Genomic DNA, 15,704 nt, shown 5'->3' on the forward strand with positions numbered 1-15,704 from the left:
GCAACATCACGCATGAATTTCAGTGCTGGTGGGATGACGGGTACGTAGGCAGTGCATCCCAACCTCTGTCTGATCAAAGCAAATCATATATTCGTACCAGGCAGAGAGAGTATAGACTATACTCAACCAGTGTGTAACAGCCCTACCAGGAGCTCTGGGTTCAAGTCCCATCCCAGGACTGGATAGTCACTGAAGATGTCTGTGGCATGGCCAAACAGGTTTATTGTCAACTTGTAAATCCCTCCGATACACCTAAGGCAGGCGGTGAGAGTGGGAGAGTTTCCTGATCAGCCAGAGACGGGCAGTCCCCGCAGTGCAACAGCAACCCCATGTTCAAAGACTCCATGTGCAAGGCCTTGCCATGGGTTCTGTGGTATCTCCCTTGCTTCAAGGGACTTTTTAAAATTCATTTCTGGGACATGGGTGTCGCTGGCTGGTCAGCATTTATTGCCCTTCCTTAGTTGCCCTTGGAGGGCAGTTGAGAGTCAACCACATTGCTGTGGCTCTGGAGTCACATGTGGCCAGACCAGGTAAGGACAGCAGATTTCCTTCCCTAGAGGACATTAGTGAACTAGATGGGTTTTTCTGACAATCAACAATGGTTTCACGGTTATCAGTAGATTCTTCATTCCAGATATATTTTATTAAATTCAAATTCCACCATCTGCCGGGATTCGAACCCGGGTTCCCCGGAACATTAGTTGAGTTCCTGGATTTAAAGTCTAGTGATAATACCACTAGGCCATCACCTAGGACCAATAAGAATACCCAATTTACACTACCTGACTAGTCTTTTACCCAGAAACATGTGGTGTGTGCATTCATATAGCTCTAGACCAACAGTTAATGTTAAGATGTTTAGAACTTGCAGACAGCACTGCATCTAAATATTTAAATTAACTGCAAGTAGGTATAAAAGTATCAAATACATCTGAGAGCACTTAACAAAGTGCTTTGACCTTTCACTCGAGTTACACTGCAGTTTAGAAGTGAGCATGCCTCTCCCAGTCACACGCTGCATCCCTGGAGCTAAATTGGATCCTAATTCTGGATTTATAATACAACTTTAATAAGACATTTAAGTGACAGTGTGACTGGGAATCATGCTGAGCACATTAAAACCATGAAGTGTGAGACCTCTCCAGCAGCTCATTTCACACTAGTCTGCATTCCTAAAGACTGCAGTATAAATTCTGCCTCAAAGTATAACCTTCCCTGATATAAGTAACTTCTCAAAAAATGATTATAGCTCACTGAGTTTCGACCATGATTAGTCCAGAGGCAGTAGCGAAAGAAGCAGGAATCGTGAGAAAAACGCGGAGAAATTTGGGATCTTCAGTCTTGGAAGGAAGCCATTAAGAGAGGACCTCATCGCATTAAACAAATGTAAATTACATGGAACAAATAAATCTGGGACAACAAAAATAGTTTGTATTTATCTGGCACAAATGTCTGAGGATGCTTCACAGAAGCCGTATCATAGTTTGACATAGCCCATGAAGAGATATTAAGGCAGATGTGGTCAAAGAGAAAGGTTTTAAGGAGCATTTTAATTCGAGAAGAATGGCAAAGAGGCTTAGGAAGAGAATTACAGAGCCTTGTGTAATGATAGTAGTGCAATTGATCTATTTTTCTTTGTTTAAGGGGAATGTTTAAAATATCAGCTTTATTTAGCAGGCAGTTGGTATGTCTGGGAAACATTTAGCTCAAGGGCTGTAAAAGCAAATTAATTACTCATTTCAGCTGGGAATTTCTTACTTTGCTGGAGCTAATGGACATTTGTTTACCCAAAAGATTCCTTGGGAAGTTGATTGACAGGGTCATATGATAATGTGGTTCATGTACAGAGCTGGGTCAGTCGCAGACAGAAGGAAACTTTTGCAGTTAAGAGTTGCAGTTCTAGCTGGGAATTGTTTGAAGACATGGACTTCTGCAAGCTGTTCTGAAATTCATTTTTGCTCCGAAAACTTCAAGAGTGTTTATACTCATTATAGCAAGTATATTTATGGTTGCTAACTGTACTAAAGTGGCATTTAAGTCTGTAAGAGGAATGTTGCTCATTTGGAACTGAGCAGTGATAAATTAGAAATTAAAGTTGTTTCCTTTCATTTTTAAATATTGTCCAACTGTTAATAGTTAAGCTGCTTCATTTGTTACAGTTTATTTAAACTGTGTTAAAGTTTGTTTCCATTAAAGATCCCTAATTTGTCAGTAGGAATACTCCTGGAGCGAAGCTTCCTATCTTCACATTTATGCCAAAATGGAAAATTTGTTGGGGTCTAATCTGGTTTCCTAATGCAATTTGGGGTTCTGGTCCAGGACCCGAACACTTGGTAGGTGAAGGTATATCAATGGTGCAGCACGTAAAATTCAGGATGCTCAAGTGTTCAGAGTTGGAGGAGTGCAGATATCTCAGAAGATTGTGGGGATTGAGCAGATTACAGAGATAGGAAGGAGCAACGTCAGGGAGGGATTTGAAAACGGGCAAGAAAAGTTTAAAAACAATAAGTTGCTTAACTAGGAGCCAATGTAGGTCAATGGATGTACACAGGGAGTGATGGGTGAATGGAACAAGATGCAAGTTTGAATATGGGCAGCGGATAATCTCAAATTTATGGAAGAATAGGTGGAACAAGAGAGGCCAGCCAGGGTGTGTTGGGATAGACTAGAGGCAACAGAGGGAACATAACTCCCCAAGTATTTAATGGAAGTGGAATGGGTGCAAATAGTGAGATATAAACATGATACCAATTTCAGAGTAATAACCCAGGGTGACTGACATTTGGTTTTCTGGATAAAGTAAATCAATGTGCGGGGAACTGACCGAAGTATATAAAATGCTGAAGGGGATTGATAAAGTGGACATTAAACAGATGTTCCCCCTTGTGGGACAGGCTAGAACAAGAGGTCATGGATATAGAGTGAGAGGAGGTAAGTTCAATACTGAGATGTTGAGAAACTACTTCTCTCAGAGGGTAATGAAATAGCACTGCTGCCTCACAGCGCCAGGGACCAGGGTTCCATTCCTGGCTTGGGTCACTGCCTATGCGGAGTTTGTACGTTCTCTCCATGTCTGCGTGGGTTTCCTCCGGATGCTCTGGTTTCCTCCCACAATCTGAAAGGCGTGCTGGTTAGGTGGTCATGCTAAATTCTCCCTCAGTGTACCTGAATAATACCCCTGCACCTTCTGCCCAGGAAAACAAAGTAGAATTTTTGGGGGCTGTTTTGGGAGCCGCCTGCAGCAGTCTTTTAAGAATTGTTGGTTATGTTGCATAACACCCTCTATTACTGGATGCAGTGTGGACCTAAAAATGGCCGTGCTAAATGCTCCCTCGGTGTACCTGAACAGGCACCGGAGTGTGGCGACTAGGGGATTTTCACAGTAACTTCATTGCAGTGTTAATGTAAGCCTACTTGTGACACTAATAAATAAACTTTAAACTTCTATCTGTGGAACACACTGCCCTAAAGTGCAGTGAAGGCAGAATCAAGAAAGAAAGGAGAAATAAAGGGCAATGGGGAGCTGGCAGGAAAATGGAGCTGAGACTAGGATAAGGTCAGCCATGATCAGTTAAACGACAGGGTAGGCTCAAAAGGCTGAATTGCTTACTCCCGCTCCTAATTCCCATGTTCCTATGTAAATGGAGCCAAAAACCTGGAATATTTTAAGATCTAGTGCATAACGGCTACTTTTTTTGCTTTGTTAAAAGTTATTCTGCGGTCTGACTTTCTATTATAGAAAGGATAATATTAAACTAGAAAGAGTGCAGGAAAGATTTACTAGGATGCTACCGGGACTTGATGGTTTAAGTTATAAGGAGAGGCTGGATAGACTGGGACTTTTTTCCCTGGAGCGTAGGAGGCTTAGGGGTGATCTTATGGAGGTCGATAAATTGACCAGGGGCATAGTAGATATGTTAGCCATGATGTGGAGATGTTGGCGTTGGACTGGGGTGGGCACAGTAAGAAGTCTCACATCGCCAGGTTAAAGTTCAACAGGTTTATTTGGTAACATGAGCTTTCAGAGCGCTGCCCCTTCATCAGGTGAGACTCATCTGGTAAAGGAGCGGCTCTCCGAAAGCTCGTGCTACCAAATGAACCTGTTGAACTTTAACCTAGTGCTGTGAGACTTCTTACTATAAATAAAGTAGATAGTCAACATTTTTCCCCAAATGTAGGGGAATCTAAAACTACAGGGCATAGGTTTAAGGTGAGAGAGGAGAGATACAAAAGGGTCCAGAGGGGCAATTTTTTCACACAGAGGGTGGTGAGTGTCTGGATCGAGCTGCCAGTGGTAGTAGTAGAGGCGGGTACAATTTTGTCTTTTAAAAAGCATTTAGACACTTACATGGGTAAGTGGATATAGAGGGATATGGACCAAATAGGGCCAATTGGGCCTAGCTTAGTGGTAAAGACTGGACGGCATGAACAAGTTGGGCCGAAGGGCCTGTTTTAATGCTGTAAATCTCTATGACTATGACTTCCTTATCCTTTAGGACCCTGAGTCTCATCCTGCCACTTTCGAAGCCCTGCAGAAAAAGTTAAACGGGTGGTGGGGAGAGGGAGGAGGGGGGGGGGGTGGAGGGAAGAGGCGGGGTGGAGGGGGGGGGCGGGGAGAGGCGGGGTGGAGGGGGGGGGGCGGGGAGAGGCGGGGTGGAGGGGGGGGGCGGGGAGAGGCGGGGTGGAGGGGTCCATTACATCTAGTGGGAAGCAAAACTTTGTCCTGGAAATGAATGCAGTGGCGGAACACTCACCAGAAGGAGAGGCGCAGGATGCTCGCCAGCAGCAGCAAGAGGCACACCTGGGTGGAGAAGCCCTCGGCGTTGCCGCTCTCCTGGATGTCGCGGTACTGCGGGATGTAGGGGACTGCTCCCCCGAACACCATGAGGAGAGAGGAGAGCCAGGACAGGATAGCCCAGGCGGGATGTGAGCCAAGCTCAGACTCTGTATCAGCCATTGGGCTGGCGGGGGGGGGGGGGGGGGAGAGGGGAGTGAGAAAACACAATGAAACCACACACACACACAACGCACAACAAGCGTCACTATCTCAAACTGCTGAGCTCAGGAGGGGCAGAAAGTGTCAAGAGAGTCAGCAAAGCACAATGTCACTGCTGGCTGGATGAGCAGGAACTGTCATGACAAGTCAGGCGTCGGCAAATTCCTTTTAATCGGCTGGATCAGGAAGTTTCTGTGTTCCCACGCAGCTTTCGCACTTCTTCCTGTTCTGTGGGTTTAAATTGCAGTGTTAGTGTATGCCTACTTGTGGCAATAATAAATAAACTTAAACTTAAAACAGGACAGCAAAACTACAACGTTGTTTGTTTAAATGTTTCAAATCCAAGTATTTACAATCAATTTTCATTTATAATTATCTATTATTCCCCCAGGCAATGTGTGGCAGGGTAAAACCCTGCTGGATTTATTGCTGCTGATATGATGATTGGGGGCGGGGTGGGGTCAGCAAGTGCCCAGTGTTACAGACTGAAGAGGGGACAGTTTTACTGAATGTCCCGCCTTGCATTTAGCTCCGGCCCCCTCCGGCATCCAAACCCCCCCCCCCCCCGTTAACCGTCCGTCTGCAAATCAAATAAAGGCTGCTTTTAGCCCAATTTACCTTTTAGCATGCTCGGACCGATTCCGGAAATCCTCCTCAGCTACATAGCATCTAAAGACTGTACTTCCTGCAGGATAGAAATACAATCCTGCTCTCAGCCCCGTAACCAGCTCCTGTGTGGCACGGTTACTCCGTCAACCGTGTAAGTCTACACTCGGCAGGGCAGGCTGTGAAACAGCGGCTCGATATCCAGAGATTCAGAGCCTGCATTGGACACTTTCACTTTCTCATCAACTTGGTTTCAAACACACTTTCCAAACTTGCATTGAGTGGGGTCAGGTCTGCCCTGCGCGATGCTGAAACTACCCTTTCCTATTGCTGATTAGGTTGGTCCGATTGTGGTTCCACTTCCTCCGCAGATAATAACAAGTCAACGTTTATTTAGGAAGTTTAACTATTCACCACATCAAGCGTTGGTGTTAACATGCCCTGGTGTGCGTGAGTGAGAGAGAGTGTGTGTGAGAGTGTGCATGAGAGTGTGTGTGAGACAGTGTGAGAGAATGTGCGTGAGAAAGTGTGTGTGAGAGAAAGTATGTGTGAAAGTATGTGTGCGAGTGTGTGTGAGATAGTGTGTGTGAGAATGTGTGTGAGAGAAAGTATGTATGAGAGAAAGTGTGTGTGAGTGAGTGTGTGTGTGAGAGAATATGTGTGTGAGATTGTGATTGTGTGAGAGAATATGCTCTTGTGTATGTGTGAGTATGTGTGTATGAGAGAGCAAGTATGTGTGTGTGAAAGTGTATTTGTGTGTGTGAGAGAATGTGTGAGTGTGCGTGTATGAGAGAGTGTGTGTGAGGAAGTGTGTGTGAGAAAAAGTGTGAGATTGTGTGTGTGAGAGAAAGTGTGTGTGAGAGAGTGTGTGTGAGTATGTGTGTGTGCGTGTATGAGAGTGTGTGTGACAGGGTGTGTGTCTGTGTGAGAGAGAAAGTGTGTGTGAGAGAGTGTGTGTGAGTGTATTTGTGTGTGTGTGAGAGAATGTGTGTGTGCGTGTATGAGAGTGTGTGTGTGAGAGAGGGTTTGTGTGTGTCTGTGTGAGAGAGAGAGAGGAAGTGTGTGTGAGAATGAGTGTGTGTGAGAAGCAGTGTGTATGAGAGAAAGTGTGAGAGATTGTGTGTGAGAGAGAAAGTGTGTGTGTCTGTGTAAGTGAACAGAAGGAGGTGCACTAAAGCTAGATCTCTCTAATTATAGATTAGATAAAATGAGCAACCTAACCTTTCAAACAAAGTTGCGTGGACTTGGGCAAAAACAAAATAGAGCGGATTGCCGGAAATCTGAAATTTAAACAAGACATAGAAACATACTGGAAACACTCGGGAGGCCAGGAAGCATCTGTGGAGAGAGAGGAACAGGGTTAACGGTTCCTGCCGCAGACCTCCTGAGTGTCAGCAGCATTTTCTGAATTGTGTGCTGGAAGCTACTCCTCGCTATATCTGTCCTGTTTCCCTGCATGTGAAAGTTAGTTTCACTCACTGTCGGGGGAGGCGGGGGATACAATTAGGACGCACCGTGTCCCCGTGGAATTGGGGTAAACCTGTGGAATTGCTCAGAGACTCAGGATAATATTTGAGGCTCCTGTTGGCAAACCCGCCCCCTCCCGTCCATTTATAAACGTGTTAAGTTTGTGCAAATTGACAGTTTGGCTGCAAGTGAAAACTAGCAAGTGCTACACAAGCTTCCCTCCTCATGGACTCTGGCTGACCCCGCCGCCTCAAAGTGGGGTCCAAGGGGCTAAGCTTTGGGTGAATGAACCTCAAACGAACTTGGCCATCCCAACAAGACCTCTGGCTTTGTTCCTTGTCCTTCAGACCCCACATACTGTGCAGACTATGTCGAGACTATCACGTGGTGCTGAGAAAGTCTGTGTCAGCCAACCCGTGTTGTCGCTGCTCCTGAACTCCTGGCTCAGTGGAAGCGCATAACACAGCTTCTGACAGCAATAGCCACAGCTTGGGAACCAGCTGAGCATCGGAGGAACACGCTGGACTTTGCACTTCCCTGCTTTAATTTACTGCAAGAGTTGATTTCCCCAAATCATCCCATTTAAAAGCGGAAAATAAATGATGTTTTCCACTGTGCTGTTCGGTGAAACTTAAACGAAAATTTATTTTCTGATTATTGTATTGGAGTGGCGAGAGAAGGAGGTTACACATGAAAACTTCCATCTGTATTGCAGAAGTGGTGAAAATAATTTATTATCGCTGGCTACTTGAGAGATCTTGTCCTCAGCAGAAATGGTTTTGTTTTCAGGGCTATTTTAAGCAGTGCTCATTCTATACATAGAATAGAAAGATGGACGTGGGCCCAGATGTTGTTACAAAAATAGGTTTACAATTAGAATCAGTAACCATGAGTGCAGAGGGAAACTTTGACTCTATTCACTTGGGCCACTTTTGTTAAATACAGGGCAGCAAGGTGGCACAGTGGTCAGCACTGTTGCCCCACAGCGCCAGGGACCCGGGTTCAATTCTCGGGTTTGGGTCACTGTCCGTGCGGAGTCTGCACATTCTCCCCGTGTCTGCATGGGTTTCTCCTGTTGATCTGCTTTCCTCCCACAGTCCAAAGATGTGCGGATTAGGTGGATTGGCCATGATAAATTGTCCACTATTGTCAGGGGGATTAACAGGCTAAATATATGGGGTTACAGGGATAGGGCTTGGATGGGATCATTGTTGGTGCAGGATCGATGGACCGAATGGCCTCCTTCTGCACTTTAGGGATTCTATGATTCTAGGCCATTTTACACAGACAGAGCGACAGAGACCAATGATATTGTCGATTGACTTGTAATTATTTGTGATGATACATCCGCTAGTCACACACCCTAGAGAGAATACAATAAAATCTAGCACCAGTCCTTATTTACCCTCTCAGCACATACAACATTCATGAGCAATCCTTCTACTTCAATTCAGGAATGAAGAGCAGCAGTCACAGATCTCAGGACTCACAAGGGACAAAGGAAAAAGGGAATATGGAAGTGAAAGGAGCTGAGACAGAAATAGCAGGAGGTGGGAGGCTGGAAAATTCTTGTAGTGGGAGGGCAGATATTCTTTAAGATGGTCAGTCAATCAGTGACAATGGGACAAAGGGTGGGATTTTCCCCGAATTGCGGTCAGTGCAGTAGTGGGCACAAAAGAAAGTGGGGCTGGATTCTCCAGCCTTGTCCGTGGCTGGTATTCTCCAGCCTTGCCCGTGGCTGGTATTCTCCAGCCTTGCCCGTGGCTGGTATTCTCCGGTCTCGCTCACAGGGCGGCACGATGGCACAGTGGTTAGCACTGTTGCCTCTCAGCCAGGGATCCAGGTTCAATTCCTGGCTTGGGTCACTGTCTGTGTGAAGTTTGCATGTTCTCCCTGTGTCTGCGTGGGTTTCCTCCCACAGTCTGAAAGACGTGTTGGTTAGGTGCATTGACCTGAACAGGCACCGGAGTGTGGCAACTAGGGGAATTTCACAGTAACTTCATTGCAACGTTAATGTAAGCCTTACTTGTGATTAATAAATAAACTTTAACTTTACTTTATGAACGGAGATTTGGCTGAGCACCAAATTCTCCATTCTCGCTGGCAGCGGTAGCAGGGTGTGAACGGCCAGAGAATTCCGACCATGGTGTTTTTCCCGTCAGCTGCATTGGTGGGTTTTCACTCCGTATCTTCCACTCCCCGCCTCATTAATTATGCAGGGAATACGCTGCTGATGGTTGGCCCCTGATTCACTTGCCATGTTGTGAGTTCACTTCCCTACTCCTGGCACCATATTAAAATTGCACCCATAAGCACCAATCTCAATCTATGAAGCCCGGGACTGCTGCACAATGCAGAGATGGCCCCCAAAGGCAAGGAGACTGCTTCCTCCAAGTTCCCTGATGCCCCCCTGGCTGCTGGATGCTGTGAAGGCCTGTCACTCTGTCCTCTATCCCACCTCTGGCTGCTTTGCAGAGCCATGTCATGCTTATTCTTGGCTGTGTGAGATTGAGGCAGAGGTGTTCTCCTATCTCGTCTGCATTCTTGAAAGGTGAAGAGGACAGAAGGTGAAGCATGTGTCCACGCATGGAGAAGGGTCATATATCATGCTACTCCATATGCTCTCTGCATGTCGGCAGGGATTCCATGTGGTGTCAGCCACCTCAAAGTGACAAGACTCAGCCACATTATTCTCCTGCCATTCAAACTTTCAGCCTCTCTCACCTTGTAGTTGTGTCTATTGTGAGGACCAGGCTCTTGTCACAAAGTAGGGATACAGCACTGAGCATCCCCTCAGCTGAGTGATGCCAAGGTCACTAGTACAGATTCCAAATGGTGATCTCTGATGGGCAATATTGGCCTTGAGCATCCTCTGCAAACACAAATATTTGCTTTAGACAATGTGGAGGGAACCAATTGGATAGGAGTGAGATATACTGAAGCTGGGGTGTGCTCTTTATTAGTAATGACCCGTGTCCTTGACAGCTTCATGGTGTCTGAGCATTTTGGACTTGGCAAGGGCTGGCCATGAGGGCATAATGCCTGAATTAAAGAGGAGGCACTTCAATATCTGACAGGCAAATGTTTGATATTGTCATGCTCAGCTGGTCCACATCCATGTTAAGCTGAGGATAATTGCAGCCCAGGATCCCTAACTGAGAGTGCCGGATGTCAGTGATTTGGCGAAATGCACCAAAGATGACTGAGTCATCTTGAAATGGATTCACAGCAGTGGGATGTCATTGGCTGCCTTTCCCAAGTTTGGCTTATCTGATGCTGCATCAATGTTACACAGAGTGCATTGCTCTGCTGCTTAAGATGGGTCTTCTTAAGGGGCCTTGTTAGATTGAAGACATATAGCTGCAAGCCCACTGAGGATTGCACAACAGCTCCTCCATCTTGTAAGGTGCCTCTGCCACTGGGATGCTGGAGAGAGGCTTGAAGTGGCAGCACCTTCTGATGTCTAAATCTGGGACGTCCCTCTCCAATTAGCATCTCATCTCAGCAGGGACACAGGCTCCCAAGGCTTCCTCATTCTTCAAAGGATCAGGAGAATGTGAGCCTGATGTGTCACTATTCACTCTCACATTGATGTGCATGGGTGAAACGAGAGGAATATTAATGCTGCTGTTCATGCTGGCCCATGATGGAGGGCACTTGTCCAAGAGGGTACTCATCCTCCAGATGGAATCTGGTGGCAATGAGGGCCTCATATGCATTCCTGCCTCATCTGGCCCCTGCTATGGCCTCTTCCCCTGCAACCTCAGCTTCCTCAAACTCATCACCCTCATCACTTTCGATTTCCTCTTCATTGGAGGAGACGTGTAGCCCCTCCATCTCATCATCTGGCAAGCACTCTCCCACTTGTAGCACCACGTTGCATAGTGATCTGAGGATGATCTGAGACCCTCTGAGGACTGTACTGGAGTGTGCCGCCATACCTGTCCAGGCATTAAAATCACATCTTCACAATGCCTATGGTGTGCTCCACCAATGTTCAGGTAGCAGCATGAGTCTTGTTGTACTTTCTCTTTACAGGGGCCTAAGGCTGATGCATGGGCATCATCAGACTTTCAATCAGCCACGGCCTTTCCAGGTGCCCTTTCTCACCAAGGAGCCAGTCCTGGATCCTATATGGGCCTTCAAAGATGTCTGGGATCTGGGATCTGGATCTACTCAAGATGTCCGAGTCATGGACCCTTCCTGGGTATCTGGCACAAACCTGCATGATCAGTTTCTTAGTTGAAGACCATCTATACCCTGAGCAAGTGATAGCCCAACTGGTTTTTGCATTGCAATGCCTGTTGCCATGGAGCTTTTAGAGCCACATAAGTACAGTCGATGGCTCCTTCCACCTGTGGGAATCGAGCAATCACAGCAAATCCCAATGCTCTGGCATTCTGGACTGCTTGATCTCTGTTGACGTTGACCTAATTGTGGCCTTTGGCAAAAATAGCGTGTGTGACCATATGAATGCATTTGTGCATGGATGCCAGGGTGATCCCACAGACGTCCCTAGTGGAGCCCTGGAAGGATTCAATGCCATAGAAGTTCAGAGTGGCTGTTACTTTCATAGCCATTGGCAATTGATGCCCTTGCAGTGTTCATTGAGCCAATTCCTGGAGAATGTGGTAAATGTAACCAGGTCCCTGGTTATGTGCAGCAGTCAGTGACACTGACCCTCATTCAACTGCAGACATGAAATGTAATTATGTAGATGCTGAGTCTTTTGAGCTGCTTACGCGTGTCATCTCTGCAAGCCTCATCCCATGTCCGGAGGAGGCCCTGTTGGCCCGTAGACTTGAGGATATTGCTCCATCCTTTATCCAGGTGCTTCTATCACAATCTTCTCCTTCTTCCCTCCTGCCTGTAAGTGGTAATGCCGTCGGCAATAAATCCAGGCTGCATCTACCTGATGGAGCATCTCTGCCGTATCAATGAGAAATATACAAGTGTCAACAGTCTCTGAAGGTCCTCTTACTGTCAATGACTCTCCAGTGAATGGGAAGGGATTTGTTACCATGTGGGAGAATACTCACTCCTGAAATGATGGCCAGAGCAGGTGCGTATCAAAGTACCCCAGAACAACACCCCCACCCAAGACCCATCCCTAATATGAGCCACAGCTATGACATTGATATGGCCAGATGCTTAGATGTGCTGCTTTCAGGCCGGGCACTGTGATCCTCACTCGCTGCACTCTAATACTGCACTCTTTGGAATAAACATGAGCATAAATAAGAACACAAGAACTAGGAGCAGGAGTAGGCCATCTGGCCCCTCGAGCCTGCTCCGCCATTCAATAAGATCATGGCTGATCTTTACGTGGATTTAGCTCACCATAATCCTTAATTCCTTTACTGTTCAAAAATGTATCTATCCTTGCCTTAAAAACCTTTAATGAGTTGGCCTCAACTGCTTCACTGGGCAGGGAATTCCACAGATTCACAACCCTCTGGGTGAAGATGTTCCTCCTCAACTCAGTCCTAAATCCGCTTCCCCTTATTTTGAGGCCATGCCCCCTAGTTCTAGTTTCACCTGCCAGTGGAAGCAACTTCCCTGCTTCTATCTTATCTATTCCCTTCATAATCTTATATGTTTCTATAAGATCTCCCCTCATTCTTCTGAATTCCAATGAGTATAGCCCCAGTCTACTCAGTTTCTCTTCATAAGCCATGTTTAGTTAGAAAATGGACATTATTTAAGGGGGTTGCTGAGGCTTCTCTTCTGTGAACCATCACTTTCTAACAGGCTTCTGCAGCTTGTCCATTTGCCAATTGCTTCGGAGTTTGTTAAGATTCTGGGGAATGCCTATGCTGAAAACTAGGGGTCTAAACAAAGAGATTGGTCAGTGCCAGTTTGCGGGGTTAGTCTCGCAAGAATAGGCATGATGCTTCACTTTCCTGATTCCCTTCATTATCCCGGAAATGTTCCTACCATGCCTCGTCTGTGTTTCTCTCCTCATTTGGGAATGCATAGTTCAGCTCGATGACCCTTTATTCCACACCCCACCTCCCCAAACAATCCCAGTGTGTGCACCTTCCCTCCAATTTGCCCGCAGAGCCCTCACCAATGGTGCTTCACCTCATTTTAATTTTATACTGTGCCACCGCTGCAGGTTGGAAGATGGTGGTGCTGGACCTTCACTGCCAGACCAGCTAAAACCTCCCTGTATGAGTATGGAAACCCACCCATCATCCCGGAGGAGCTTAATCTTCCCTGAGCCAGGAAACACACCCTTGGACCCAATTAGCTCTGCTTCCCATACTGCCTCTTCATCGATCTGGCCCGATCATGTGGCCCTCAGGGATTGCCCCCTTAAAGGGGCCACAACACCACACTCTCCCTGTAATCCTCATTCTTTTCTTGCTTGTTGTAAATATTTATTTGTTAGCCCATGAACATTTTGAGGTGGATATGCCTATGCCTTGTGTGGACCTCACCCTTCCCATTTTGAGGGCACTTACATAATAAATAATATACCCAGCCCATAGCCTCAATACCTCCTCAAAACCTTTTCCCCATCCCACTCTACATTTCTCACTGGAAGACAAAGAGAAAATCTAAATATTATTTTCACTTAGAAGGTCAGTAGGGCATGGAAAGCTTTACCATAAATATTATAAACCCATTTAAAATAAAATTGTACAGATACCTGAAAAAGATAAGGGTTGGGAACTGAGATTGAGAGTTAATAATTGCAGTTGAATGACTTGTACCAGTGGCAATGAACATCCATGGTAGGCGGAGGGAAGAGGAAAAGAAACAAAATACTGTGTATTTGTTTGTTAATCTGTTTATGGCGAATGTTAACATAACTTTAAAGTTAAAATAAACCACTGAGTAAGGCCGCTGTACTGTTGACTATATTATACCGCAGGATTTGTCTTTAAATCTTGGATTAGTTATTTTCCCTCTATTTCTTTTTAAAGATCTCATGCTATTCAGTCTCTTCAGACAAAAGGCTGGGAATTTATTCTCTGCCCCGTGACAGTGCTGCTATGTATTTTGCTGTTAGGATGCCTGGTATTAAGTTAATGTTGATATAGCTTTATTACATGTAATTTTCTTACAAAAACACATGTCGGGGTTCTTCAATTATTGTTATTGAAGTGTGATTTAAAGTTCTGGCAGATCTGATGTCGGAGACCTTTCCTTCCCTGTCCCCTCTTCCATAGAAAGCATTCTTTCTGGTTGTAACACAGCTTAGTATGGCTCCTACTGTTCCCAAGACCACAAGGAATGACAAAAGATCATGAATGCAGCCCAATCCATCACGCAAACCAACCTCCCATCTATTGACTCTGTCTACACTTCGCGCTGCCTCGGCAAAGCAGCCAGCATAATTAAGGACCTCACGCACCCCGGACATTCTCTCTTCCACCTTCTTCCATCGGGAAAAAGATACAAAAGTCTGAGGTCACGTACCAACCGACTCAAGAACAGCTTCTTCCCTGCCGCCGTCAGACTTTTGAATGGACTTACCTTGCATTAAGTTGATCTTTCTCTACACCCTGGCTATGACTGTAACATTACATTCTGCACTCTCTCGTTTCCTTCTCTATAAACGATGTGCTTTGTCTGTGTAGCGCGCAAGAAACAATACTTTTCACTGTAAGCTAATACGTGTGACAATAATAAATCAAATCAAATCAAATCCTCCACTAACATCATCATTCTCCTTTGTGCCTTCCTCCCAGCTGTTTTCTTTTTGCCACCATTGATTTATTGGGTGGATCATTGTAAGAACAAGTTCAGTAAGGAGGGTTACTCAGTGAGAGAACAAGTTTAGTCATGTGGAGGGGAGTCATTCAATGTGAAAGAAAGTTCTTCTTTGCTTATTATGTTCAATTATTTCTTGCTTAACCTAAACGTATGCTAGATTTGAGGTTTTTGATGACAGCGCACAACCTGAAATGTTAATTCTGACTCTCTCCCCTCCACAGATGTTGTCAGATCTACTATTTCCAGAATTTTCTGTTTTGAAAACAGATCTGGGTAGCTAGGTGCGCCACACCTTCGGAGATTGACATGCATTCAAAAACTAAAACGTGATTATTCTGAAATGGGGTGAGCTGGAAGGTATGTTAAAAGAGTTAACAATCGAACCATCAGGTAGTTTTCACCCAGTGGAACATTGTTAGTTGATGGGGAGCAGACTCATCCCAATACGGTGATGGAGATGGTGGAGAGCTTCAAGTTTCTAGGTGTTCAGATCACCAACAATCTGACCTGGTCCCTCAACGCCGACACCATAGTTAAGAAAGCCCACCAACGCCTCTACTTTCCCAGAAGGCTGAGGGAATTTGGCATGTCCACAACGACTCTCACCAAATTTTACAGATGCACAATTGAAAGCATCCTATCCAGATGTATCACAACTTGATATGGCTCCTACTCTGACCAAGGCCGCAAGAAACTACAAAGGGTTGTGAACACAGCCAAGTCCATCACGAAACCAGCCTTCCATCCATTGACTCCATCTACACTTCCCATTGCCTCAGGAAAGCAGCCAGCATACTCAAGGACCCCACCACCCTAGACATACTCTCTTCCACTTTCTTACATCGGGAAAAAGATATAAAAGTCTAAAAAAGAACAGCTGCTTCCCTGCTGCCATCAGACTTTTTAATGG

General features: G+C 45.7%; 1 protein-coding gene across 1 annotated transcript in view; it reads right to left on the reverse strand.

Annotated features, from left to right (window-relative positions):
- The window catches only part of LOC144492516 (solute carrier family 66 member 2), a 65,394-nt gene extending 59,538 nt beyond the window's left edge, over positions 1–5,856 (reverse strand). The window contains exons 1-2 of the mRNA XM_078210617.1: positions 5,615–5,856; positions 4,755–5,224 (exon numbers count right to left, since the gene is read on the reverse strand). Coding sequence (XP_078066743.1) covers positions 4,755–4,957 — 203 coding nt within the window. The 5' untranslated portion in view covers positions 4,958–5,224; positions 5,615–5,856. The remainder of the gene's footprint in view (positions 1–4,754; positions 5,225–5,614) is intronic.
- Between the last annotated feature and the right edge of the window lie 9,848 nt (positions 5,857–15,704).

The sequence above is a fragment of the Mustelus asterias genome, chromosome 4 (genome assembly GCF_964213995.1).
Source record: "Mustelus asterias chromosome 4, sMusAst1.hap1.1, whole genome shotgun sequence".
NCBI lineage: Eukaryota > Metazoa > Chordata > Chondrichthyes > Carcharhiniformes > Triakidae > Mustelus > Mustelus asterias.